The following is a 27,885-nucleotide window of genomic DNA, read 5'->3' as shown; positions in this document are numbered from 1 at the left end:
AATTGTGCCCAGTTTGAGTCTCCTTTTTCAAGGAAGGATGTAAAAGCATTGGAGACAGTTCAGAGGAAGTTTACTAGATTGATACCTTAAATGAGCGGATTGTCTTACATGGAATGGTTACACAGACTGGGCTCGTTTCCACTGGAGTTTAGAAGAGCGAGGGGTGACTTGATTTAAGTATTTAAGATCCTGAACGGTATCGACAAGGTGGACATGATGTGGAAAGGATGTTTCCTCTTGTGGGTGAGTCCAGAACAAGGTGCACTGTATAAAAATTAGGGGTTGCCCTTATAGAACAGAGATGATAATTTTTTTCTTTGAGAGTTATGGGATTTTGGATCTCTCTGCCTCAGATGGCAGGGTCATTGAATATTTCTAAGGTGGGGATAGATAGATTCTTGTTAGACAAGGGAATCAAAGGTTATTAGGAGGTAGATAAGGATGTGGAATTCAAAACAAACAGATCAATCATGATCTCTTTGAATAGTGGAGCAGGCTCGAGGGGCTGAATGGCTTAGTTCTGCTCCAATTTCATATGTTTGTATGTCTGTATGTCACATATGTAGCATTGCAAAAACTCATAGCGAAGACCGACGATGCAGTTTCATTTGTGAGGAAGATCTATAATTTGTCTCATTTTTGAGAGGATTTAAAGTGAAATCCGTGGGCCATTCTAATAAAAATACATTCTAAGCATACATTCTAAGCATACATTTTCTCAAAATGTTAGTTTTAGGAAGCTTCGCAGCAGACTTTAAAGGCAGTAAACAATAAAAGTAATTCTGCAGATATGGATAGTGGTCATTTTGAGTGTAGTACTGGAAATCACTTGTCAGATGATGAGCGGGATCAATATTGGCTCTGATGCTTTTTCTTTTATATTTGTTCAGGGGATGTGAGCATCATTGGCAAACTATAATTTGTTGACCATCCCTAATTGCCTTAAGCAGATGATGGTGCGATGCCTTCTTAAACTGTTGCAGTCCTTGTGGTGTAGGTACAATCACAGTGCTCTTAGGAAATGAGTTCCAGAATTCTGACCCAGCAACTGTGAAGGAATGACAATATAGTTTCAAGTCGGGATAGTGTATGGCTTGGAGAGCAACTTGCATGTGGTGGTATTCCCATACACTTGTTGCCCTTGTTCTTCCAGCTGGTGTAAGTCATGGATTTGGAAGATTCTATCAAAGGAGGCTTGGTGAGTTCCTGCAGTGCATATGATAGGATTGATTCTGCTGACACAGAAACAACGGCTATTTTTGAGAAAGACTAGACAAGTGCTGTTATCCATAGAATGGTAACCCATCAAATGTCAGCAATTTTGGCATGAGATGAAAAGTGAGAGAAATTAGGGAAGAAAATTATAGCAGTACTCAATATATCTGGGAATGTTTGTGGCTTAGTTTTAATTCTCAGAAACCAGCGGTTACAGACGTTTGAATTCAGAGCCTGTCAATATTGTATTGAGAGTGAGGGTTTTTTTAAAACATTAAACAGACAGATTTGCTTTATGTCCCTTGAGTAAGTCACTGCTCAAAATTATAACTCAATAGTTGGTTAATATGTGAATGTCCCTGACGTAACAACATTTTTAAAAATGGTATTTAAATGAATATTGTACGAAGAGAGATCAACATTAAAAAAAGAAAATTACTGCTAATTGGATTTTACTTTTGAGTCTTTATTTAGGTGTAAAGTAATTCCACAATGAAACAAAATCAGTTACTCTGGTGTACATGAAATCAGAGAACAATACAACCACTTTAAGCAAAAATTAGAAAAAGGCTAACAACTGAGAAATGGGGAACTCAGGTTTCAGTGCTATGGTATACACTATTCTACAGTGAGTTCTACGTTCTCTTTTCAACCTGCTTGCAATAGATGACAAATAAAACTCCCCTTCCCTGCAATTTCTCAATAAACCACTCAGTTGAAAACCTGACCATAAGAAACTTGAAATCACATTTCTCAAACTATCCCAATTGAATGCTGCTTTTTTGTTTTTTGAATCTTGTAAATATGGAAACTAGTACAGGTGACATGTGTAAACATTTCATTATTCCCTAACCCACTTCTCAAGCCTTTTCTTCTTTCCCAAGATGATACAACATTATATTTCTCTTTTTGTCAGGCTCATGCATCACCTGACTTGAAGTCCTCCCTCATCTGTATAAGCAGCTCTAAAAAGAAATCATAACTTAAGCAAATATGATTTAGAGAAGGCTTTCAATCCTCTGTTCTGGTTAACATCCATAGCCATTTAAAAAAATTCTATAACCCTACTTAAAATAATGGTTATGAATTTCTTAAAGCTGTATCATTTGTTTTTGCTAGTTTACATAAGCTTCGTTTCAAATAAAATATCCAATCAAAAATTAGTCTACAGAAAGGGCCCTGATAAATGTTTTGTAAGATTTAAAATGTTAATGCTTAAAACTGCTGACTGTTTCACTGCACAGAGCATAATAGCCATCTCTGACAAACTTATGTGCAAACTATTATTCCATATTTTACATCTGGCTTATACATGCCAACAAAAAAAATAATGTTGCAGCTTAGAACAGTTCTGGATGCTGAATTTATCCCAAAGCTAATTCAACTCAATCCTTCTACTTTCTTATTATAATATCAATTATCACCATGATAAGTTCTGTGGTTACTCTGTTCCTAATATAAATTCAAGTTCAAGAAAACTTAACTTGAATTTTTGATTTCTGTCGTAACCAGCGATTACCGTCATGGGATCCAGGTTGCCAGTCATGAAGTTGAAAGCACTCATGACTAGTTGCACCTGGTGACCAGAATATTGTTCCCCTTGGCTTTTCATTTTGCAGATTCAAAGCACATGGGTGTGAAAAATATTCAATTACATTATGATGTCAAAGAGATGTTTATGACACCAGTGTTACAAAATAAGGAAAATAAAACCTCAAAGCAAGCCACATGAAGCAACAATCACTACTGCAGTCACACATGTAAATGAGATTCTTAAGTTTTTAAGTCTACACTTGGTTCTTGTAGTCAGCACAAGTAAATGCCAGAATGGTTCCTCACACCCCTCCAAAACACAAAACGAATTCTGCTAAGATCTACAAAATCACAGCCACAACATGGACTAACTGCATTGGCTCAGGATTTCTCACACAATGAGAATGCACGGTTTTACCACCCTCCTGTTTAATACTGATGCCTAAGCTCTAAGTAAAATTAGTCTCATTCTGTTTGATCAACCCAAACCTTTACACTGAAACCTTTGCACAACTTTGTAAAATCCTGGGCTTTCACAGTTAGTAGTTCACAAGCCATACTCACTAAACTTCTCAATTTTATGCAAACGCATTTAGAATCATTCAGGAAAAAAAGTATTTATACTTATTCTGGCTCTAAAGCACAATCTTGTCATTCCTACTTTGAAGTGAGATAACAGGTTTCAATTAGATGATTTAAGTCTATTCATCCATGCTGTTCTCCTGCATTCAGAAAGGCACTGATCTAGTTATGTGAAAAGTTTAGCTTGAAGTATTTATCTCCCAGTTCTTTAACAAAGCATTATACTGTGCCATATGCTAAGAGCCTCTGAATAGCAGAAGTTGTAGTAGACATAGTAGTCCTAGTGACAGTGGTAGTCCTACAGTAGTAATGAAAGCGGTAGTAATTAATCAGCAAAATAAGCATTGATGCTAGTAAGATAGGCACATGCACAATCATTCTTTGACAAACACAACCTATACTAGTTGAAAAAGCCAAGGTTTCAATAAACTATCTTAATTAGTTTTTCTGTCATGGTATTGCATTCAATGCCTAACAGTGAAACCTACAAGAAGAGAAAGATAAATACCTATCTAAAGCAGTTAAATGAAAAGAAAACTAAAGTATTTTTTAAAAGAGCAATAAGTTCTCAACAAGAGAGTTGTGAACTTATTATAAGGGTCGTTGCTTTCAAGCTGGAAACAGCTGCGCAGAATTAAAGATGTGTGCGAGAAAAAAGCTCTTCATCTGGAGGGTCATCCCAGTCACTTCCGCCTTCTGAAGCAGTTTCATCTGAGCTTGAACAGTCACTGGAGAAAAGCTTCCTGCGGATGACAGCTGACTTCCCTCTAGCGTCATGCTCTACTCTGCAGTTCACCTCACAGGCTGCTGTAGTCTGCTGAGATAGGAAAATATAACTTTAAAATTTTCACTATTTAAAGCTGCAATTCATATTTTTCTTTCCTGAATCACTTATTGAAATTAAAATAACTTTCCCTTCCATTAGATTTAGAAATAATAAAAATGCGATCATTTTATTCCAGGTTTGATGGATCATTCCTGCTCTGGTTGCATTCACGGCAGCTACTCTTAATGACCCAGACTTTGCAGTCAATGGTGAAGTGGCAGCACTTGCCACTGATCTTGAAGAAAGCTGCCCACAAAGATCTAGCCATGAATTTCACCTTCCCCAAGGTTAATTTGATTCTGGCGCTAACTAAAGGGGATCCCAGAATCCAGCAACCATAATGTCATCAAGCAAGCTCAGCAGCCAATTACATTGAAGAATTCGTACAGATGCCAAACCAGAGATCATTCAGCGGCAATTACGACTTTTAGTTGGCTGTTAGAAACCCAGTTACGACTCATTCAACAATACACTGGAGTTTTTTCCAGCAAGATCAGAGTACAATAAATGGAAGTTCATGTCAATTCAGTGATTTCTGAAGATTTCCACCTGCGAGGACTTCAACAGCGTACTCCATGGAGAAGCAGAATCGTTGAAAGCAACTTCTGGCTTTCCATGTTTAACTCTGCATATGCAGGTGCCAGAAGTTGCTGTTTGTTTCACAGTTGTAATGAATACTGACAATTTTACTGCCATTACTACAGAATCTGGATCAATATTTAACATTTGAATGAAAACATAGCTTGCATTGAATAATGGTTTCTGAGCAAAAGATAAAATGTAAATCCTCTAGCTCAGCTATATTTATGCAGATACGCAGCATGCTTGAAGTTTCTGGATTGTCACAATATAAGACTGTTGAAACTCTAAACAAAAGGCAGATGATTTGATTTTTAAATTGCATGTTTTGAAACACCTTTTTAGTCAGACTTCTTGTTAATGCTTACTTATAGTATGTTATATTCATCATAGGTTAAAATACTAACAAAGTTACCCAATTTCAAGTTCTATATTTAATTTTATTTGGCAGCTGAGGGGGTGGAATGCAGGGATTAGAAAATATTTCCTCTTCTGGCAAACCAAAGCTCCAAACATTCCCATTTAGTATGAGCCTGAGATAGGATAATGTTCCCCCTACTCTACACAAGTAGTGTACATTAATCTTGTTCGTTAATAATGTTCATTATTCTTCAGGTCTCTCTTTCACCACCTCCCCTGCAATTCTGCTAATTTAGGATAAGTTTTGCAGCCACTGGGAATAGGCTTAGACTAGCCAAGCTCACTTTAAATAGGATCCTTATAATAAGTAGAGAAGGCAGACCTTCATCCCATCTGCCTGAGCTGGATTCAAACCTAGCCCTGAGCTTAAAAAACAATGCACTAACCCACTTCATTACCTTCAGTTGTTCTCTTAATTACATTAGAAGGATAATTTAACATTTATAAAAGGTCTGCAACAGTATCTCATTGAACGGAATTCTCTTTTTCTACATTTTCAACAGAATGTGTCAGATGTGTGAGCAACATTTCAAAATCCAAACCTTAATTTATAGTGTACCATTTTAATTGTTCTACCTTTCTTTATAGCAATGAAAATAGAGCAAGCATGCTTCATTTATGTATTGTGTGAGGGGAAGTGTTAATGTTTATTTGGATATGATGGGTGTTAATGAATTTTGTGCACAGGCTTTAGGCCTAATGTGCTTGGGGTAGTAAAAGTAGGGACAGCATGCACAACTGTCTTAAAATAATGGTTAAACAGAATATATGCTTTTAGCAGATGCAAGTCTAGATTAAGAAACGGATGTCATTGCACAACCATAAATGTGAATTCTACTCAGACTTCATCTATGCAAAATTTCAGTAATGCAATAGGTCTTGTACTTCTCTCTGAAGTTAACTGTACCGGATACTGAACATTCAGTTCTCAAGAAAAACAGTTTAAAATAAACACTGTAACTGTCATTTCATGTTAAGGGATTTATGTTTCAATGTAAAATTGAAACATTTATCTTTGGAAACAGATCTTTAACACTTAGTTAACTTACCAGGTCTAACTGGAGAAGACAATCGCCATTGTGTGAATGTCCCCTTAAAATTGGACACTCAGTTCCATCCTTTTCCTTGGCATCAGTGTAGCATTCTAAAAAAAAACATTATTAAACAAGAGTAACTTCTTAGCTGTTCTTAAAAAAAATATTGCCTTAGATTTATAACAAAATCAAGAAATTGAATAATATTTTTAATTTGAACTTGTAGTGATAAACAGAAATCAGGCATGAGTTGGGATGCATGATGTAATGTAAAAATGTAGAATTAAATATTTAAAAATTGCTTTATATGAATTAAGTGCTTTACCAGTGACTTTTTAATTGGTGGAACAGAATTTTGCTTTTGGCTAGAAAGGCAGGGTTACACTTAAAAGTCATGCAACCATAATTCTTCCCACCTATTATCAGAGATTGAAATCTGGCTGCATTGCTACAAACCAAGTGTTGCAACATATCCACGATTTCAGCAAAATGCAAATAGCTTTTACACACCTATCAAAGCTATAAAGTGCCATTCCATATATAGATGAATGACAGCTGAGTCATCTAGCAGGTACGTAAAGAGGCTCAGATTGCAAAAATAAGTGCAGATCAAGGAAGCCATTCTGCTCATCCAGCTCTTCTTTCCATAGAATCTTACAACATCCTAACACAACACTGAACTTGCTTCTTGAATGATGCCCGAGTTTTTGCCTCCACTAACCACTATTAAGGCCAATCCACATAGCAATTAATCGGTCTTGACATTAGCCTTGAAAGTGCCTTTTATAAGTTTGTACCTTGTCCTAGTGTTGTGGTTTAATTTTAAGAAATGCATTACATTCACATTTTCTACATTATGTACCTCTACATGGTCCCATCCCAATCACCTTCTTTTGGAAGTGTGTTTTCCTAACATTTCTTTATAACCCAGTCTCTAATACGAAGATCAGACCTGTGATCTTTTTCTGCACTGTTTCCAAGGCTTCAATATTTTCCTTTTGCCTTAATAACAAACTGAATACAACACTCAAATTGTGCCTGACCAGACTGCTCTATTGATACTTTACTTATTTTGCTTACGAGTGTAAGTAGATTGAGTATGTTTGAGTGAATTTTGCTCTGACAAGTAAACATAGTTTGCCCACATAGTTCATTTCTGTGCAAGCTTGCAACTTCTGCAGTTGGATGATAGGAAGGAAAACGTAAATTTCTGTTCCATGAAAGCAAAAAGGCATTGTGTGTCAACTTTTATTTAAAGTGCTTGACTAAATGGAATGTCCCCTTAATTTCTCCAGTTGCTGGCTATCATGTTCCACATGCTCATATTCTAGAGATAGGGGGCTCCCCTGCATCACCCCTACATGATCTATTTCAGCTTACCGAAGCTGCAAACTTTTCTCATTCTGTTGTTGCATAGAATAGCGCCAACTACAATGATTTTTGATAACTGTTGCTGGGGTCTATTGCAGGGCTGAACCAGAATTAATCAGATACCTAACACAAAACTTCAAAATGCCTACCCAATGCCCACGGACAGCTTAACAATTGGCAATAAATGCTTGACTTGCCAGCAGTACCCACATCCCCAAAACCAAACAAAAACTGTCTGACCTAGTCTATATCTGATATGCCCCTCAGCCTGTATAAGCTTTACTGGAGTCAGAATCCATGACTGTTGTGGATAGACCCAATTACCAATCAACCATTCTGAAACATGGCACTGCATCATATCTCGTAAGGTGGAAAATTGCATGATGAAAGGGTCATAACAGCTTCCTGGATAGCAGCCATTCACATGCAAAATAAGGTGGTTGCATTGCACATTAACTACACATGAATGGAAAGTAAGTCTTTGCTGATGAAATGAGGGGGTTCTACCTCCTTGCACCTGTGGAACCCGACTAATCATTAGAATTGGATAGCTTTAGTTTTCTATTTCTCTGGTTCTGCGTGTGCAACCTACCTCAAGAGAGCACCTTTCTGCAGTTGTAAGCTGCAGCATGACTAATACGGTAAAAGTTACCAGATGCTGTTTGGAAGGATTAATGTTATCCCCCAGGGGGAAGTGAGCTGTCAGTCTTCAGCCAGCAGTTGACATATCTTCCAAGAGGCTGGAGCTTGGGGAGTGAGGAGCCAGACCTCTGATGTAGTGATGTGCTGAGAAATCTAAGTGAACTCTTAGTGGATAGTTGTATGTAGGGAAACAAACATCTTCTGTGGTGCCTTGCTATAGGAGTCTCTAGCCTCATTTAGAAACATAGGGAAGAATCCCCCCCCCACACACACACACACACACACCATTTGGGGGGGGGCGGTTCAGGAGCGGGCACATGTGAACGCGTCTCCAAGCGGCGGCCCCAATTGGGGGCGCGCCATTATTTTATGTGGGCAGGCCAAGTAAGGCCCGCCCAGCGTGATGTCCACCAGGAAGCGCTATGCACTCCCTGTGCGGGCGGTGGGGGAAATTCCCTAAGCCGAGAGTGAGCTCTTTTGCTCAGTGCTGCCTCAGGGAGATCGGCACCAAATTCAAAAATGTGAAATAGAAAAATAAAATTTCCCTGACATGTCCCCTCATGTGACAATATCACATGAGTTGGGGCATGTCCATCACTTTTAATTAAATTTTTATTAAATTTTTAAAGACCTGCATGAAACCTCATCCCTTAAGGTTGGATGGGCAGGACCTTTAACTACTTCAATTAGTTTTTAAATGGCCTCAATTGGCTGTTGACAGGTCGACGGGCGCACAGCTGATTCTACCTGAAAATTGAAATGACGCAGGGTGATGTTGGGAGTTCCGCCCGACATCATCCCACGTCAACGAGCGGGTCCCGACCCCCACCGAACTCTATATCCTGCCCATAGAAAAATAGAACGGTTAAGTCATTCAGCCCTTCGAGCCTGCTCCACCATTCAATACGATCATGGCTGATCCTCTATCTCAACGCCATACTCCCACTCACTCCAGAGTCTAGAAATCTATTTCCTTCTTGAACATATTCAGTGACTTGGCCTCCACAGCCCTCTGTGGTAGACAATTCTACAGGTTCACCAACCCGAGTGAAGAAATTTCCCCTCATCTCAGTCCTAAGTGGCCTACTCCATATCCCAAGGATTATGACTCCTTGTTTGAGATACCCCAGCCAGAGGAAACATCATCCCTGCATTCAGTTTGTCCTGCCTAGTCAGAATTTTATACATTTCAATAAGATCCCCTCTCAATCTTTTGAATTCCAGTGAATACAGGCCTAGTCGGCCCAATCTCTCCTCATACAACAATCCTGCCATCTGAGTAATCAGTCTGAACCTTTGCTGCACTCCCTCTATGGCAAGTACATCCTTTCTTAGGTAAGGAGACCAAAACTGCACAAAGCACTCCAGGTGTGATCTCACCAAGGCCCTGTACAGCTGCAGTAAGACATCCTTGCACCTGTACTCAAATCCTCTCGCAATGAAGGCCAACATACTATTTGCCTTCTTAACTGCTTGCTGCACCTGCATGCTTGCTTTCAGTGATTGGTGTACAAGGACACGCATGTCCCTTTGTACATCAACATTTCCCAATCTAAATAATTGGGAAATTATTTAAATAATAATTTAAATAATACTCTGCCATTCTTCTTTTCCTAACAAAGTGGATAACTTCACATTTATCCATGTTATGCTGCATCTGCCAAGTATTTGCCCACTCACTCAACTTGCCTAAATTGCCTTGAAACCTCTTAACATCCTCACCACTCACATTCCCACCTAGTTTTGTGTCATCAGCAAACTTGAGAAATATTACATTTGGTTCCCTCATACAAATCATTTATATTGTCAATAGCTGGGTACAAGCACTCATCCCTGCAGTACCCCACTAGTCACCACCTGCCATTCTAAAAAAGACCCAATTATTCCTACTCTGCTAAGCAATTCTCAATCCATTACCTCAATCCCATGTGCTTTAATTTTGCACACTAACCTCTTATGTGGAACTTTATCAAAAGCTTTCAGAAAATCCAAATGCAACACACCTACTGTTTCCCCCTTTTCTATTCTGCTAGTTACATCCTCAAAAAGCTCCAGTACGTTTGTCCCTTTCCTAACTCCATGCTGACTTTGTCTAATCCCATTGATATTTTCTAATTGTCCTATTATCACATCCTTTATAATAGATTCTAGCATTTTCTCTACCACTGATGTTAAGCTAACCGGTCTGTAATTCCGTTTATTCGCCGCCCTTCTTTTTTCAAATAGTGGGGTTACATTTGTCACCCTCCAATCTGCTGGGACTGTTCCAGAATCTACAGAATTTTGGAAGATGACAACCAATGCATCCACTATTTCCATGGCCACCTTCTTTAGTACCCTAGGCCCTGAGAATTTATTGGCTTTCGGTCCCATTAATTTCTCCAGCACTGTTTTTTTAGTAATACTAATTTCCTTCAATTTCTCCTTCGCGCTAGGCCTTTGGTTCCCTAGTATTTCTGGGAAATTATTTGTGTCTTCCTCTCTGAATCTTGCCCTCCTCCTTCAAATACAGAAGACAGATTGCCATTGCCAATGCCCCCAGTCCACAACTGTACTTAATCCACAGATGGCCATAAACAAGATACTAAAAGTATTGACAGAACAGATCATACAGCTTAAATTGATATGCCCACATAAGAAGACAAACCTTCAACTCCAGCAACCAAAAAGATGGAATAATAGTATAACACAAAGTTGTCTTTCAGCTCATCAGGTCTCTGCAGTTCTTTTGAAGAGCAATAATCTCCTCAATGTGTTATCCCTCTCAAAGATACCTCTCTCAAAGATACAACCCTGTCGTTCATTCCACCACTTAAGAGCACCGTTAGTATCGGTCAGACTTGTGGTAGAATTATGGGAAAATAGAATGAAGCTTAACTACACCCATTTAACTTTGAAAGCAGTAGATTTGAGGCAGTGGGAGGTAGCATCCCATTTTACTTATTTCCCAAAACTGAAATGATATTCCAGCCCACGGTTTCTGGAGTGCACGCTTCAGAGGGTGCACATCCATGGCAAGAAAATAGTGAAGCAAAGAAAATAGTTGGATGACAACACAGCAGAGGAGGAGAAAACAATACAAGAAAGCCCTATGGGTCTCAGTCCAACATACATACAGTTCCTAACTACTATGATGAGGACCTGAATAAAGGCTTGGCAGCACTAATTTAAGAGAAACGGCAAGGCAAAAAATTGACATGAGCCATTAGAACAAAACTTTATAATTAAGCCTCTTTTGCATCCATGCCTAGGAGTCCTGAATTAAACTGCTTCTATGGAACTGGGAGTGGAAGTTTGAGAAAAGGGAAGCACATCAACTTTGAAGCAGCAGTTTTTTTTTTCTTCATTCACAGGATGTGGGCTTCGCTGGCTGGGCCAGCATTTATTGCCCATCCCTAGTTGCCCTTGAGAAGGTGGTGGTGAGCTGCCTTCTTGAACCGCTGCAGTCCATGTGGTGTAGGTACACCCACAGTGCTGTTAGGAAGGGAGTTCCAGGATTTTGACCCAGCAACAGTGAAGAAACGGCGATATATTTCCAAGTCAGGATAGTGAGTGACTTGGAGGGGAACTTCTAGGTGGTGGTGTTCCCATCTATCTATTGCCCTTGTCCTTCTAGATGGTAAGTGGTCATGGGTTTGGAAGGTGCTGTCGAAGCAGCCTTGGTGAATTCCTACAGTGCATCTTGTGGATCGTACACATTGCTCCTACTGTGCATCGGTGGTGGAGGGAGTGAATATTTGTGGATATGGTGCCAATCAAGCAATCTGCTTTGTCCTGGATGGTGTCAAGCTTTTTGAGTATTGTTGGAGCTGCACTCATCCAGGTAAGTGGGGAGTATTCCATCACACTCCTGATTTGTGCTTTATAGATGGAGGACAGGCTTTGGGGAGTCAGGAGGTGAGTTACTCATCGCAGGATTCCTAGCTTCTGACCTGCTCTTGTAGCCACAGTATTTATATGGCTAGTCCAGTTCAGTTTCTGGTCAATTTTAAGCAGCAGGACAGAATGGAGGGTAAATAATACTTGAAAAAAGAAGGAAAACCAGGTTTAGATTCCGAGGTCACTGGGTCAAGTACTAGAGATACAAGGAAGATGTGCAGATAGGATTATGTCACCCGAATCAAACTTGTTCTTTCACATTTCAGGCAAGGTCAGTATTCACTGCTCATCCTGTGTTGCAATTCTTATGTAATTCCTCAGATACTGAAGCAGTACGTGTTCACATGCAGCAATGTCTGTACAAAATTCAGGACTGGGCTGATAAATGGCAAGTAACATTCACCCCATACAATTGCCAGACAATGATCATCTCCAACAAGCAAGAATCTAACCATCACCCCATGACATTCGATGGCATTACCATCCCTGAACCCCTCACTATCAACATCCTGTGGGTAAACATTGACCAGAAGCTGAACTGGACTAGCCATATAAATACTGTGGCTACAAGAGCCGGGCAGAAACTAGGAATTCTGCGGAAAGTAACTCACCTCCTGACTTCCCAAAGACTGTCTACCACCTACAATGCACAAGTCAGGAGTGTGATGGAATACTCTCTATTTGTCTGGATGAGTGCAGCTCTAACAACACTCAAGAAGCTCAACACCATCCAGGACAAAGCAGCCCGCTTGATTGGCACCCCATCCACCACCTTCAACATTCACTCCCTCCATCATTGACGCACAGTGGCAGCAGTGTGTACCATCTACAAGACGCACTGCAGCAACTCACCAAGGTTCCTTGGACAGCACCTTCCAAATCCGCAACTGCTAGCACCTAGAAGGACAAGGGCAGGAGATGCACAGGATCACCACTACCTGCAAGTTCCCGTCCAAGTCACAGACATCATCATCCTGACTCAAAAATATATCGCTGCTCCTTCACTGTCGCTGGGTCAAAATCCTGGAACTCCCTTCCTAACAGCACTGTGGGTGTTTATACAACACATGGACTGCAGCGGTTCAAGAAGGCAACTGATCTCCTTCTCAAATGCAAATTAGGGATGGGCAATAAATGGTGGCCTGTCCAGTAATGCTCACATTGCATGAATAAATATTAAAAAGTAGCCACCTTCATGATTCGCTGGATTCCGTGTGGTGATGGTATTCCACAGTGCTGTCATGTCATGAGTTCCATTATTCTGACCCAGCAACTATAAAGAATAAACAATCATCCAATCCCTTATGTCTTGCTGGGTAGTCTGTCTGGTTTTATTCTTATACTTTTATACACTTATACTCAATTCTTATATTTTTTCTTGTAGTGGAGTAGTTCAGTCAACGTCTTTGCTGTGGGTCAGGCCAGGTAAGGACAACAGGTTTTCTTTCCTCATGGACAGCTGGGTAGGGTTTTTATGACAATCCAATGGTTTCATAGGTTCTGTAAAGGCGACTATCTTTTTTCTTTCAGAGTTATTTAAACTAACTGAGTTCAAATTCACCAACTACAATGCTGAGATTTGAATTCTCAACTCTGGATTACTAGTCATGGCCTCTGGACAACTAACCCAGTAATATAAGCATTATGCTACCATAGTGCTAGATTGGTACCAATATCTTGGCAGTTTTCTTTTATTCATTCATGGGATGTGGGCTGCACTGGCTGGACCAGCATTTAATGCCCATCCCTAGTTGCCCATGAGATGGTGGAGCTGAGCTGCCTTCTTGAACCATTGCAATCCATGTGGTGTAGGTACACACACAATGCTGTTGAAAGGGGGTTTCAGGATTTTGACTCAGTGACAGTAAAGGAACGGTGATATATTTCCAAGTCAGGATGGTGAGTGACTTGGAGGAGAACTTCCACGTGGTAGTGTTCCCATCTACTGCTGCCCTCGTCCTTCTAAATGGTAGTGATCATGGGCTTGGAAGGTGCTGTCGAAGGAGCCTTAATGAATTCCTGCAGTGCATCTTGTAGATGGTACACACTGCTGCTACTGTGCATCGGTGGTGGAGGGAGTGAACATTAGTGGATGTGGTGCCAATCAAGCGGACTGCTTTGCCCTGGACAGTGTCAAGCTTCTTGAGTGTTGTGGGAGCTGCACTCCATCAGGCAAGTGGGGAATATCCCATCACACTCCTGACTTGTGCCTTGTAGATGGTGGACAGGCTTTGGGGAGTCAGGAGGTGAGTTATTAATCGCAGGATTCCTAGCCTTTGGCCTGCTCTTGTAGCCACCATATTTACGTGGCTAGTCCAATTCAGTTTCTGGTAAACGATAACCCCCAGGATTCCGGTAATGGGGGATTCAGTAATGGTAATGCCATTGAATGTCAGGGGGTGATAGTTAGGTTCTCTCTTGTTGGAGATGGTCATTACTTGGCACTTGTGTGGCATGAACCCAACTTGCCACTTGTCAGCCCAAGCCTGGATGTTGTCCAGGTCTTGCTGCATTTGGACATGGACTGCTTCAGTATCATTGTGCAATCATCAGTGAACAATGCCACCTCCGACCTTATGATGGAAGTAAGGTCATTGATGAAGCAGCTGATGATAGTTGGGCCGAGGACACTATACAGAGGAACTCCAACAGTGATGTCCTGGAGCTGAGGACTAACTTCCAACAACCACAACTATCTTCCTTTGTGCTAGGTATGACTCCAACCAGTGGAGAGTTTTCCCACTGACTCCAGTTTTGCTAGAGTTTCTTGATGCCACACTCAGTCAAATGCGGCCTTGATGTCAAGGGCAGTCACTTTCACCTCGGGAGTTCAGCTCTTTTGTTTATGTTGGAACCAAGGCTGTAATGAGGTCAGGAGCTGAGTGGTCCTGGCAGAACCGAAACTGGGCATTAGTGAGCAGGTTATTGCTAAGCAAGTGCCACTTGATAGCACTGTTGATTGACCCCTTCCATTATTTCACTGATGATCGAGAGTAGACTGATAGGGTGGTAGCTGGCCGGGTTGCATTTGTCCTGCTTTTTGTGTACAGGACATACCTGGACAATTTTCCACATAGCCGGGTAGGCGCCACTGTTGTAGCTGTACTGGAACAGTTTGGCTATGGACGTAGCAGGTTCTGAAGCACAAGTCTTCAGTATTGTTGCTGGAATATTGTCAGGTCCCACAGTTTGCACTAACCAGTACCTTCAGCTATTTCTTGATATCACGTGGAGTGAATCGAATTGTCTGAAGTTTGGCATCTGTGATGCTGGGGACCTCAGGAGGAGGCTGAGATGGATCATCCACTCGGCACTTCTGGCTGAAGATTGTAGCAAATGCTTCAGCCTTATCTATTGTACTGATTCATTGGGCTCCCCGGTCATTGAGAATGGGGATATTTCTGCAGCCACCTCCTCCAGTGAGTTGTTTAATTGTCCACCACCATTCACAACTGGATGTAGCAAGGCTGCAGAGCTTGGGTCTGATCCATTTGTTGTGGGATTGCTTAGCTCTGTTTATCACTTGCTGCTTATGCTGTTTGGCACACAAGTATTCCTGTGTTGTAGCTTCACCAGGTTGACAGCTCATTTTTAGGTATGCCTGGTGCTGCTCCTGGCATGCCCTCCTGCATTCTTCATTGAACCAGGGTTGATCCACTGGCAGAACGACAGCATTTCTTGTCAGCAGGAATTCAAGCTCAATATTCTGCCTAAAGGAGGCATCTTTATATATTTGAGTTATCTGATTCACATAGACTTGGGTTGGGAAAGCGAGATGATAAAACTTTAAGCCAGGATTTTACACTGGTCGGGCAGACTCAGCGGGAGCGGACGCAGAGCTGACCACTGCCCACAATTGGCTCCACACCGCAATTTCACGCTGGCGGGCCAATTAAGGCCCGCCCAGCGTGAATCGCGAGTGGTAGCACTGAGTGCTACCTGTGCAGGCAGGGGGAGGAGGGAGAGTTGGGTCCAGAGCGAAAGAGCACTTCAATCTCCCTGAAGCACGGAGCTCCCTCAGGGAGATTGAAGCGCTTTTTAAAAACAAAAATACATTAAAAACTTAATGAAACATGTGACACAGTCACTTGAGGGAAAATGAGATGGGATACGTTTTTATTTTTCAAAGAAAATTTTTATTTAATGTTTATTTGCTTTAGGAAGCCTCATCCCACTCGTGGATGAGGTTTCCTAAAAACAAAGCTGCTTGGCCTTTTCGCCTGCCCACCAACCATTAGGTTGCACAGGCAGCGTAAATTTGAAATTAGTTAGTTCATTAATGGCCTTAATAGGCCTTTCAATTATCAGCAGGCATGTAGCTGACTCTGGCGCATGCCTGCCGAACAAAATGTGAGCAAGCACGATGACTTCAGTATGTACGCCCGACGTCATCGCGCGTCATATTACATTCTGGCATGCCGGGTGCATGCCCGCAAGCCAAACGTAAAATTCTGCCCTTAAAAATTAAAAATCTGAACCCAACCCACCCACTTCTAGGTTTACCAGAGATGGGACAAGGGGCAGGTAGCCACAACCCACTTCTAGGAGGCTGGTTGGCAATTTAAATAATTTAAGGAGGCTCACAGCTTCTAATTTAAGCAGTAGTGCTTCCTCCTGGCCTCCTATGCTCTCCATACAAAAGCTCCTGTGACTGAGGTTTGGAACCCCCTCTCCCATGCTCCCAAGCAACAACTGCAGGTTTTGTCAGCATTATCATCAATTGTCAGGATGGGAATCATCTCTGCTATCAAGAAAGATGCAATGTCTGGTAACTGCTTTAAATTGTAATTTAAAAAAATAACAGGTTGCAGGCTCTAATGGGGAATCTGTCAAGGGAAAAGGTGCATGCTGAGAACCCTGACTTCTGGGTTTTCCATGCCAACACCGCACCTATGTAACCCATTCCTGTCAATGTCAAAGTCACATTCACTGCAATACAGGCCATCTCTCAGCGGACAGGGCAGTCAGGTAATGATCTCAGACTTCTGAATTGCCACTCAAGACAGAATATTATTACAGGTCTAGAAACAGTTCAACTGCCTACCCTTTCTACAAGGGAATCGTGTATTGGTGAAAAATCCATCTTTTTCCCCTTTGTTCCTAAAAACTTCTTTCCCCTTCTCCAGTTTTTAATCTTACTTTATATCTGTATTTTATCATTGACTTGCCTGCACACTCGATCCCAGAAAATGGTTGTGGGTACAGTGTTTCTCGCCACCAGTCTGGTTCCTCCTTGCAGTCATTCTTCCCTTGCTGGTTCAAGTCTGAAGAGGGAACCTGCCATGACAGGACAAATAAAATCGGTACAATGTTTTGAAATGTCGTCATTCTTCATCGATATTGGAGCTTAGTATTTTGATTAGCCTTTACAAATTATTGCTTGTACGCAGTGTACAATGTTTTTGAGAAGTTGTCACTGAAATGATAGAGAAAAATAAAAGGCAAATAAAACTTAAGTTACTGTATTGGTTCATTTCTCATTTCTCTGACTAATTTCTACCAAAATATTGCATATCAGTATTATGACTACCTTCACCCTGGGCATGTAATCAGCACAAGCCATATACTGTTTAATGCACTTTTGTTAATAGTTAATTCTACAACTCCTGCACCCTTGTTAAAGTGCCAACTGTAATCTGCCAATTAGGTAAATTACAATAAAGCTGGTTGACAACAGTTAGCAATACAGGGAAGCAATTAGCATCTTTCTGACATGCTTCAGGCATTATTTCCATTCACCACTCATATTAATTTCATGCTTAACCACTAACTTCCTTTTATAGTCATCAATTATTGTATCTTATAGATATAATGTAGAAGGTAATGGTTCCTTATAGATAAGGCATTAATGCACCATCAGCAATGACTGAAATATAAATTAGACTAACTCTACATTCTAGTTTAAGCCTTGTGCAACTGCTAACATTGTGGAGCAGGTTCTAATGCAACTCGGCGTATATATAGTTATTTTTAAATTACAATTTACAGCCTTTTCTGAACATTGCACCTTTCTCAATAGCAGAGATGATTCCCATCCTGACAACAATACTGATTATGTTCAATCAGCCATTTCACAAATCATTATTTTGATATTACAGTGTACAGATAATGGATTTGTGGATAGACAGTTTACAAGGGTGCTTTTACAGACATAACCCCAGTTCAATTGACAACATTTAGAATTACACTGCAAAGTGCTTCATAATCCAAACAGACAACATTGAAGAAATTTACATGCTGAATGTTTCACTTTACTGAAATCCTCATGGGAATGCTGCTCTATGATACCATATGCCATATATATGCAACATTTCACAAAAGGGAAGCTACACATTCTTAAGGAAAAAATGATCTGTATTTAAAGAGATTGTTCAAAAGTGGGCAGCTACAAATCTCAGGTCTTGCATTATCTCTTGCAAAGGTTTCTTGTAACACATATTGAAACCTTACTCTTAAGAGGAAGACCGCTGCAAACTTGACTCTTAACAGATTTGCTAACTGTCCAAACCAGAGGATGTCAGCACTGCAGCTATATGTGAGTTGCAATGCAACAACTTTTATCTGGAAACAGATATGAGGCTGAAAGGCAAGAACATTGAGCCACATTTTGCTGTCGCAGGCATCTAACATTAGTTAGACATACCCTTCAGCTCAAAAACAGTGTTGCCCACAAAGTGACCGGGGCAACCAGCAGGATATCTCTGTAAACAACGAGACTTAATTGAAAAGAAGGGTGAATCAAAATAGTTCATCCGATGTGTAATCAGGTACAGAAAAAGAGGGAATGAAAGACTGGGTTAAGAAATAGAGAAAAAGACAAAATAAAAAGAAGAAAAAAACTGAAAAATTCAAAACCTGATGGAACAAGGCTCTACACTTCAGTAACGGGGTTGATTCCCTGAAGGGTACTTGCACCAATTACTAACTTAAAATATCTGCGACAGGTTTAGTTTGTAGCTATCATACAAAAACAGCAATTTCATGACATTCAATGCACATCAATGGTGAAACAGGCAGGGAAATCCCAGTTTCGCATAGCTAATGGTGGAGGGGCGCAACTCGGACAGCAACTTTTAGATTTTTGCATTTAACCATATATCTGACTCTCAACTGAAGTTGCTGTAATATTTATGTATGAATAAAGGCAAGCATCATGAGCCTCACCGTTATTTTGACAGCAGATTCTGGCTCATTGTATTGACCGCTCTTTCCTTGAACGCTGACTGCAGGCTGCCAATCTTCTTGGAAAATTGCCTAAATATAAGTGAAGCAAAGTGACTGGCTTGAAATTTGAGCAGTTAGTATAAATTGTAATTCCAGAATTGATGTTGGAATCCAGATTAGATGCTCTTAGCTGTAGCAATAATAAGGTTGATATAATTAATCTCACATTCTGAGTTTGGGTGAGAAGAAAAATTGGCTGAGATTCCAGCTCCTTATTACTGAGTGACTTTGTTGTCACTTGCTTGACAGTTATAACCCTTGCAGTTGAGTGGCTTGCAAGTACAGGCCATCAGAGCTCACACATGAATGATCACTAGACTAAGGTATGAGGGTCAACACCTTCAATTGAGGCGCAGAGAGTATAAATATGGAGGAAAAGAATCTCAAATATTTCATTAGGAACATTGCAGCAAGAAAAGATTGAACATTTCTATATGAAAATGTATGTAGCTTAATTTCAATTTAGCTTTAGGAAATGTCATAGACAATTCAAAACCAATGATTTCTTAGGCCAATGTTTCAAGCTTGGTCATCAACAGCAAATCACAAGTTTTTCCACTTTTGTTTTAATTAATTCAAAATTAATTAAACCTTTCCAAAAACAATCACTATTACCACAGCAATAAAACATTCTTCCATAGACACGTGAAAGGTATCTAATAGAGTTGGAAAAATGTGGCCCTCCAATTGATATAGAAAGCCTTATTAGTATAATCAAGATTCATTTGGCTTGTGACCCCAAAATCATCACTACCTCAAATGTACAGAACTTCTCCTACACTCTGGGGATTTTAAAACTCTAAGCAAATTTAGGAACCTACCTTTACAGGGCAATTAATGTACCTGGAGCAATTCAGTAAAGTGACAAGATCATTCTGTTTCTGTGAAACAATTGAAGCTTTCTGATAGCTTATTGGGGCAATTAAAATTTTAAAAACCAGGAAGATTTATGGGTCGTTCCCAATTTTATTCTGAGCTAACTGATTTTGGCTAGTTTAGCAATGGGGTCGATGCTTTGAGTCCCCAGTCCTGGTAAGGTGAAATTGAGCAAACAATATAACTGAGGTTCCTGTTCTTAATTGCCTTCCAGTGGCATCTACTAGAAAATGTATAGATGCATGCAAAGTAAGGGAGTATCAGATTGATGCAGACTTAACATCATGCACCAGTGGCACCAGATTCAGTAGAAGTGAGAGATCATGTGTGAGAGTGAGTGCAAAATAAGAGACTCAACTAAACTTGTTTCTACTTGTTCTTAGAAGGAAATTTATACAGATGTGATCCAGGCCTTTAAAATGTTGAGAGGCATAAAGAACATAGTTAAAGTTAATTAATTTACTTATATCTATGTACAGTAATCAGAAAATGAGGATAAAATTTACAAACACAGATGGTTGCTTATCTAGTAATATTAAATGAGGCAAATAAAGATCTGGCCTGACATTAAGCCTATAAAGTTCATGCCTGACCTTCAGGTAAGGGAACCTGTTATTTCTTCCCATTCTAACCTACATTTAACTCTAGTCTTATACTACACAGTTCACTTCAAGTATCACAAACTTAGTGGCTTAAAGAAAGACATTTTCTCGATGGCAGTCCACCATCTTAGTATAATAAACAATGGGTAATAAATGCAGCCGTATTGGCATTGCTCATATCTCAAGAATTCTTTCACAATTGCTTTCCAATAATACAGTGGAGACAAGTCAGTACAGACAGAAGGGATCTATTTAGGTTCTGGCAGAAAATCCCAAGAATGTTAAAACTTTGGTATCAATCAACTAACAACATTTTGTTTCTGTAATTGTATTTAAAAGCAAATTTTTGTCATTATTTGACAAAATTCAATGATACCACAAGATTCCAACAATTAATAGCTTACATAGTCAAATGTATATAGTGCATACAAAAAATATTTATATTGCAGGTTATTTTATGCATCTTTACAAACCTTTTTACTCTAGAATATTTTGTTCCTCATATCCTTGAGTGGGTTCCAACTCCTCATACCTTTAAGAACGGCATTGTCTTGAGATCCAAGTAAGCTTTTGATAATGCACCAGGAAATTGAAAGAGCTAACACTTTTTGGTAATTGTTATGAGGTGCTATTTTCCCCCCAATATCTGACTTCAATCTCCAAAAGCTGTAGACCATCAAATCAGAACTTAACTTAAATACAAGGTGTTGAGCAAATTTACTGTACAATGAATTAGTGAAAAATATAAGTGGTATAAGAGTTATATATTTATATATTTACAGCAGAAAGTTTATTTTCCTCTAACTTGGAAAAGTCATGATTTAAAACAAAACTATTATTATATGGGTAAGTTTATAAATCTGCAATCTTTTCTGACTATGGGTGTTAGCCTGTCGACGTTTTTCTGTGAAGCTTTAATCAGTTTGCCTTCTGTTCATTAAACTCCATGGACAGATTACTGGTAGCTTGTTTGGAATTTTCATAATTGATAGTTGTATTTAACATAATTGGCTGTCATGTAAATGAACAAATCACTGTTTGTATTTGATCAAAGTTAGCTCAGTTCCTCCCTCCAGCTTAAAGTTTAAAAGGCATTTTGAAAGAAATTTGAAACATATGCATTGATTATTAGAGGGATCTAAACTACAGACATTTTTAAAACTACTTTTCTGCAGTAATCTAATTCATTGGAACAACCAGTAACTAAAGCTGGGTAAAATACATTTTTTTTGTATTTATTATATATTTATGTAGTTTTTCTTAAAGAAAACTTTTATATTTTTTGGTCCTTACTATAAAAACACATACCCTAAGTAGACAGACAAGTGGCTGGCCATTTACTACCACAGAGTTAATTAGTGCCAAAGTAAGATGTACAGATTTATTCACGGACTGTGAAGGGAACAAACTATTTATCTACTGTATTTATATTCTTCAGCGTTGGATAAGGCAACCACCATTTTCCAGGAACTAATTTTAAAAAGTTACTTCACTACTTAAGCAGAACTCCTGTTTTTATTCCCTCCTCAGTGGAAACGTGCACCCTCTCCTTACTTTTACAATCTGTTACCCTTTTGCAATAGAGTAACCTTTGACTTGCTGTGATCAATTCAACAAGAGAACAACTGCTTTTTTAAACAATGATTGTGCAATCTTGATTCATTGAGTCTTAAAAGGTAGCCTAGTTAACATGATCAATGGAATAATTATTAACAATAACTGGTTGAAATATTCTTTCATTATAACCTCTGTAATAAATGAAGTAGCAAAAATCAGTTTATTGCAAGTGTTGGCAAACTATTTTCTGCAATGTACAGAGGAACAGTGGTACTCACTTCTTGTAGCGACGCTGCTCTAACACCAGTTCCCTCACTGAATCCAGAAAAGCTCCTGTTTGTTGTACGATTCTGGAATGCTTCCAATTTATCACATGGTACCTTCAACTTGAAATCTATTTCACAACTATTCACACTGGTGCATCCCATTGATGCCTGTAAATTACATTCTGGGCACTGCTGTTCTGTCTGTAGAAGACCGCCAGATCCTTCATGAGAATCCAGTGAAGTCTGAGCACTCTTTTCCATTCCAGCTTTTTTTAATCGAGGCAGGAATTTTCCTGATTCCAGCTCCGACTTTCCATAATAATGTCCTTCTCGCTCAGCATCTTCTTCCAATGGCTTTAGGTCTGCCTGTTGATCCTCAAACAAATCTGTCTGGCAGAGTACAGGTATAGTAACATCTTCCTTTTCAGACTCAAATTCTGACTCACTTCCTCCGCCTGGTGAAAGCTCAGAGGCAGATATAGGTCGGAAATGAGTCCGCGGTGAGATACGAATAGCCCTATACTGTGTTTTGTCAATACTATATATTTTAGGATGAAATGTTTCATTTTCTGAGTCTGAACACAGTATAGATTTGGGCTTAAAGCTTGGACTGAATGTTGCAAGCCTCTCAGGTTCAAATGAACATTCCACATGAAGAACTTGTGAAAAGGGATTGTTCAGGTCAAAGGAGGAAAATGAATACTCAACACCAGGTTCTTGACTCTGATAATTACTGCAATTCCCTAATAAATCTTCATGGAAGATGAAAGAGAACTCAGTATTTAACCTGTCATCTCCTTTTCTCGTCTGGTCACATGGTGTGAATGAAGCACAAGATCTCCACAATGGTCTATGGCCAGGAGCAAAATTGCTACCTGGAGTCATGAAGACATCGGTACCTGCTATGGTCACAACATCTGAAGCTGCACACTGCAATAAAGTACTTTTTGCAGGGTCAGGGGGAACTACTCCCCAGTCTCCACAACTATCGAATGTTTTCAGTTCTCCATAGACACCACCAAGAATGAAAGCACTTTCTTTGTCAGCACCAATATCCCAAGGTTTAGAAGGTGCAGTGTAATCACCTACATCTAGCTCCGTAAGTTCCCCAGTTGCAACAGCTTGGGCCTCCAAGTTTTCCTTCTGGCACTCCCACAAGTGATATTCAGACCTCTGCACTGCCTTTTCAAGAGGCTCTTGCAGGATGTCCTGTTTTGTTGCCATATCCAAACAACAGCAATGGCAACCATTCACCTCACCAGGAAAGAAATCCTCTTCTGATCGTTCTACATCTAGTGTTGTTACAGCATCATTTTCTGCTATGGCTGTCCAAATGTCTTTTATAACTTCTGAGCCATAACTATCCCCATGACTGGCCATCTGTTCTGCAAAAATTTCCACGGTTTCATATTCCTTATTTTCTTCTTCTTCCAATTGAATTCCACACACCGACTCCAGCTTAGATTTCTGTTTGAAAGTCATGCTTGTTATATTTCGTAAAGCTCCATCTGCTTGTGAATGAGTGTCCTCATGCAATAAATCTAAAAGGTCTTCATCGAGAAGGCTGGACGAAATGCCAGGGACTATACAATCAATCTCATCTGCATTAAATTTAGTGGACTCCTCCATTTGAATACCAAAAGAGGTTTCATTATCTGAACGTGTTTCTTCAGAATGTGACCATGGGCTGCAGGTTCGTGTTGAAAGATTTGAGCAGTGGTCATTTTCATCAAAGGCACTATTTTTGGTCCATATAAGCAAACGAGACTGTGATTTCCCTGGCAAATCTGCCCAGCCTCCAATATCACTATTCTGATTTCCCAGGCTAAGTCCATCAAAGCAGAATGGTGAAGTAGAGTTATCATATTGCACTTCAAACAGAGAAAAACAAGTGGAGTTTAAACCAGACCCTTCATTTGCTTCTGAAAAGTGTTCTTCTTGATTGCCAGTACTGCTACTTGCATCACACACTGTATTATCCACAATAGGAGAAAGTGTAATGGGGGAATCCCCAGCAAAGCTTTCCCCTTCTGCTTCATCAGAGCTAGAGCACTCCCAAAATTGAGCTATATTTGCAAGATCATTTAAGAACAATCCTTCTGCATCAAGAGAAGCTTGTGAATCTGTCCATATTGCACTTTCCCTCGTCAACTGTAGTCCATCTAACACTATACAACAGTCTGCCTCAAAATCAGTTTGCTCTATACTTTTCCGTCGAATCATGCTTAAAATTCGACTCTCTCCTTGCAATGAATTTGAGGCACGAGGATCCAATATGGATTGATGAATATCCACTTCATAGAAGTGAGTAAATTCAGATAGATGCATATCATCTAAAATATCACTGTCCTTGGGATTAGAACAGCTTGAGGTCCCAGTGAGGTCATTAGCCTCATCTAATAATGCAGGCATTTCAACAAAGTGACCATCAACGAAAGCACCTGCTGCGAGGTATGTTTGGAAATTATTGTTACTAATACAAAGACCCTGCATCGTCTCCGAAAGCTCTTCCAAAGTCAAAGATTCACTATCATTAGCAGCTACACTATTCCGGTATGCAGTTTCTAGTTTACTTTTTCTACTTGGAGGGAACCAGTACTCTGCTATTGGTTCAGTGTACCACAATGGTTCTTCTTTGAATTCTTGTTCTCTTCCACTTTCATTGCTAAGATCTTTTGTACCACTGTTGCCATTTGTTTTCCTTCTTGTTTCTTTCACAAACCTTTTTCCTTTTTTGCACAGCTGTTTGGTAGGTCCACTGCTGCTGCTCCCACAGGTGCTTTTTCGATCATCTTTGTCGACAGACTTCAAAGATAGCCTAACTTGTCCATTTCGCCCCTTTTTGTTCCGAGCAGTTTCTCTCATCTTATGTCTGATTTTGACAGCTTTGGTGGGAACTTTTAACTCATACTGGTTCCCACTTGAGCTTGAACCTGCTTCACTGGAGCCAGAGGACCATGAACGAGGGCGCATCTTTCCTTCTGACCTGTGTCTGATCTGCTTCTTTCCTGTAGTGGGTTTCTGTTCTGGCAAGCTGTTATTATGCCTATTTTCTTTCTCTTTTTTACTTCTTCTGAACATACGACTACTGCCTGTAGTGATGGACGCCTCATTTGTTCGGTCTCTAGTACCTTCACCTTCACTGTTGCAATCTTTTGGAGAGGATGTATCAGTGCTTGTTTGTGGAGCAGCAGATGAAGAAGAACCACCAGAAAATGAACAAGCTTTGGTCTTATTCCACACTGTCATGATTTCTTGCAGACAGATCGGCTTCTCAGAAAGAGGTGGAAATGCTTCATAATACCTAAAAATAAAATGCAAATGAGTTTAATGATCCAGATGACAATATATACATTTTTAATTATTGAGAGTCATCTTTTACATAAGAAATAGTAGGCCATTCAGCCCATCAAGCTTTCTCCACTACTCAAAGCGGTTATGGCTGATCTTCAACTTAACACCATTTTCCTGCACTATTCCCATATCCCTTGATGGTTTTAATATGAAGAATCTACTGATCTCAATTTTGAACATACTCAATGACTGAGCCACCACAGCCCTCTGGGACAGGGCATTCCAAAGATTCACCATCCTCTGAGTGAAGAAATTCCTCCTCACCTCATTCCTAAATGGCCTGCCCTTTGTGCTGAGACTGTATCCCATGGTTTCAGACACCCCAGCCAGGGGACATATCCTTCCTGCATCTACCCTGTCCAGCCTTGTAAGAACTTTGTATGCTTGAATGAGATCACCTCTCATTCTTCTAAGCTCCAGAGACTAAAGGCCCAGTCTATTTAATCTTTCCTCATAGAAGACTCCGCCAATCCCAGGAATTATTTTGGTGAATCTTTGTTGCACTCCCTCTATGTCAAGTATATATTTCCTTAGGTAAGGAGACCAAAACTGCACACAATACTCCAGCTGCAGTTTCACCAAGGCTCTATATAATTGCAGTAAGACATCTTTACTCTTACACTCAAATCCTCTTGGAATAAAGGCCAACATACTATTTGCCTTCTTAATTACTTGCTGTACCTGTATGTTAGCTTTCAGTGACTCACAAACAAGGACACCCGAGTCCTTTTGAAGTTCACATTCCCCAGCCTCTCACCATTTAAGAAATACTCTGTATTTCTGTTTTTCCTAGCTAAGTAGATAACTTCACATTTCTCCACATTGTATTCCATCTGCCAAATTTTTGCCCACTCTGTCTCTCCAAAGCTCCTTGAAACACTTTTGCACTCTCCGCACAACTGATACTTCCACCTAGTTTTGTGTCACCTGCCGACTTGGAAATATTACATTTAATGTCCACATCCAAATCATTGTTATAAATTGTTTTACATTTGTTACCTTTGAATTCAATGATCACGTTAATAGTTTATTTTCTAAGTTAACATTCTAGTAGTTTTCACCAAATACAGATATCAATATACAAGCAATGATACCAGATCTACACAATGTAAACACATTGATTTACTTTAAAAAAAAACAAGATTTGTAGGAGTTAGAAACACTAAATGCATTGAAAGAAAACTAACAACAAATGGAAAGTCAGAATGTGCCCTGAAATGTCAACTGCATTCTAAAACAGAACCTTAAGTTTAATACTTACATTTCTACCTGATCCTTGGTGGAAGGAGATTCTATAATTTCAGGAGATTGAGATCCTTCTGCTTTCTTACCACCTTGCTTTTCTTCTGAAATTTGGGAAGAAGAAAGACAAAAATAAATTCAAGTTACTCTTATATAGATGATTGCTATTTTCCTCATTATGTTTCCAGCATTAAAGGGAAATATGCGAGATAGTTCAGTAGAAAGAAATAGGAGCACATGGTGAAAACTTGAAATTTTGATTAATACATAGAACAACTTTGAGAGCCTTATCGCATCTTCTTGATTGCTTCTAAATTCACTCCAACTTATATTATAAGATATCCACATGGATTCTGAACTCAAGCATTGTAAATAAATGGATAAAGCCAAACACACAAGTGAAAATAGTGTGCATTGTGTCTAGTCAAGTCTTAAATGCCATTATTACACCAGGGCTCGTAAGTTTTTTTTTGTAAAATAGCTGTTGGAAACTTCTTCAAACTTTTGACAATTGTGCCTGGTGCCACACAGGAACACCAAAGCTGTATACAATGAGTCCACTGCTTCATGTTCTCTTAGCATACAATGTTTCAGAAGCTACAGTAAAATAAGTACTTAAATAAACATATTTTAACTAACATTTGCATTAAACATTTATGAAATGGTTATATATTGTAATTGAA

General features: G+C 39.7%; 1 protein-coding gene across 3 annotated transcripts in view; it reads right to left on the bottom strand.

The window, feature by feature from the left end:
* Positions 1-1,660: 1,660 nt before the first annotated feature.
* The window catches only part of LOC121278232 (uncharacterized protein KIAA0232-like), a 90,118-nt gene continuing 63,893 nt past the window's right edge, over positions 1,661-27,885 (bottom strand). For 2 of the 3 annotated variants that reach the window (XM_041188464.1, XM_041188455.1), the window contains 6 exons: positions 27,222-27,306; positions 22,619-25,910; positions 19,246-19,335; positions 17,250-17,358; positions 6,205-6,299; positions 1,661-4,147 (listed from right to left, as the gene is read on the bottom strand). In XM_041188464.1, coding sequence (XP_041044398.1) covers positions 3,965-4,147; positions 6,205-6,299; positions 17,250-17,358; positions 19,246-19,335; positions 22,619-25,910; positions 27,222-27,306 — 3,854 coding nt within the window. In that variant the 3' untranslated portion in view covers positions 1,661-3,964. The remainder of the gene's footprint in view (positions 4,148-6,204; positions 6,300-17,249; positions 17,359-19,245; positions 19,336-22,618; positions 25,911-27,221; positions 27,307-27,885) is intronic. The other variant, XM_041188470.1, reaches the window with a different exon arrangement.

This window comes from Carcharodon carcharias, chromosome 1 (assembly GCF_017639515.1).
Source record: "Carcharodon carcharias isolate sCarCar2 chromosome 1, sCarCar2.pri, whole genome shotgun sequence".
Classification (NCBI taxonomy): Eukaryota; Metazoa; Chordata; class Chondrichthyes; order Lamniformes; family Lamnidae; genus Carcharodon; species Carcharodon carcharias.
The sequence above is the reverse complement of the archived record's forward strand: the minus strand, read 5'-3'. Positions and strand labels throughout refer to the sequence as shown.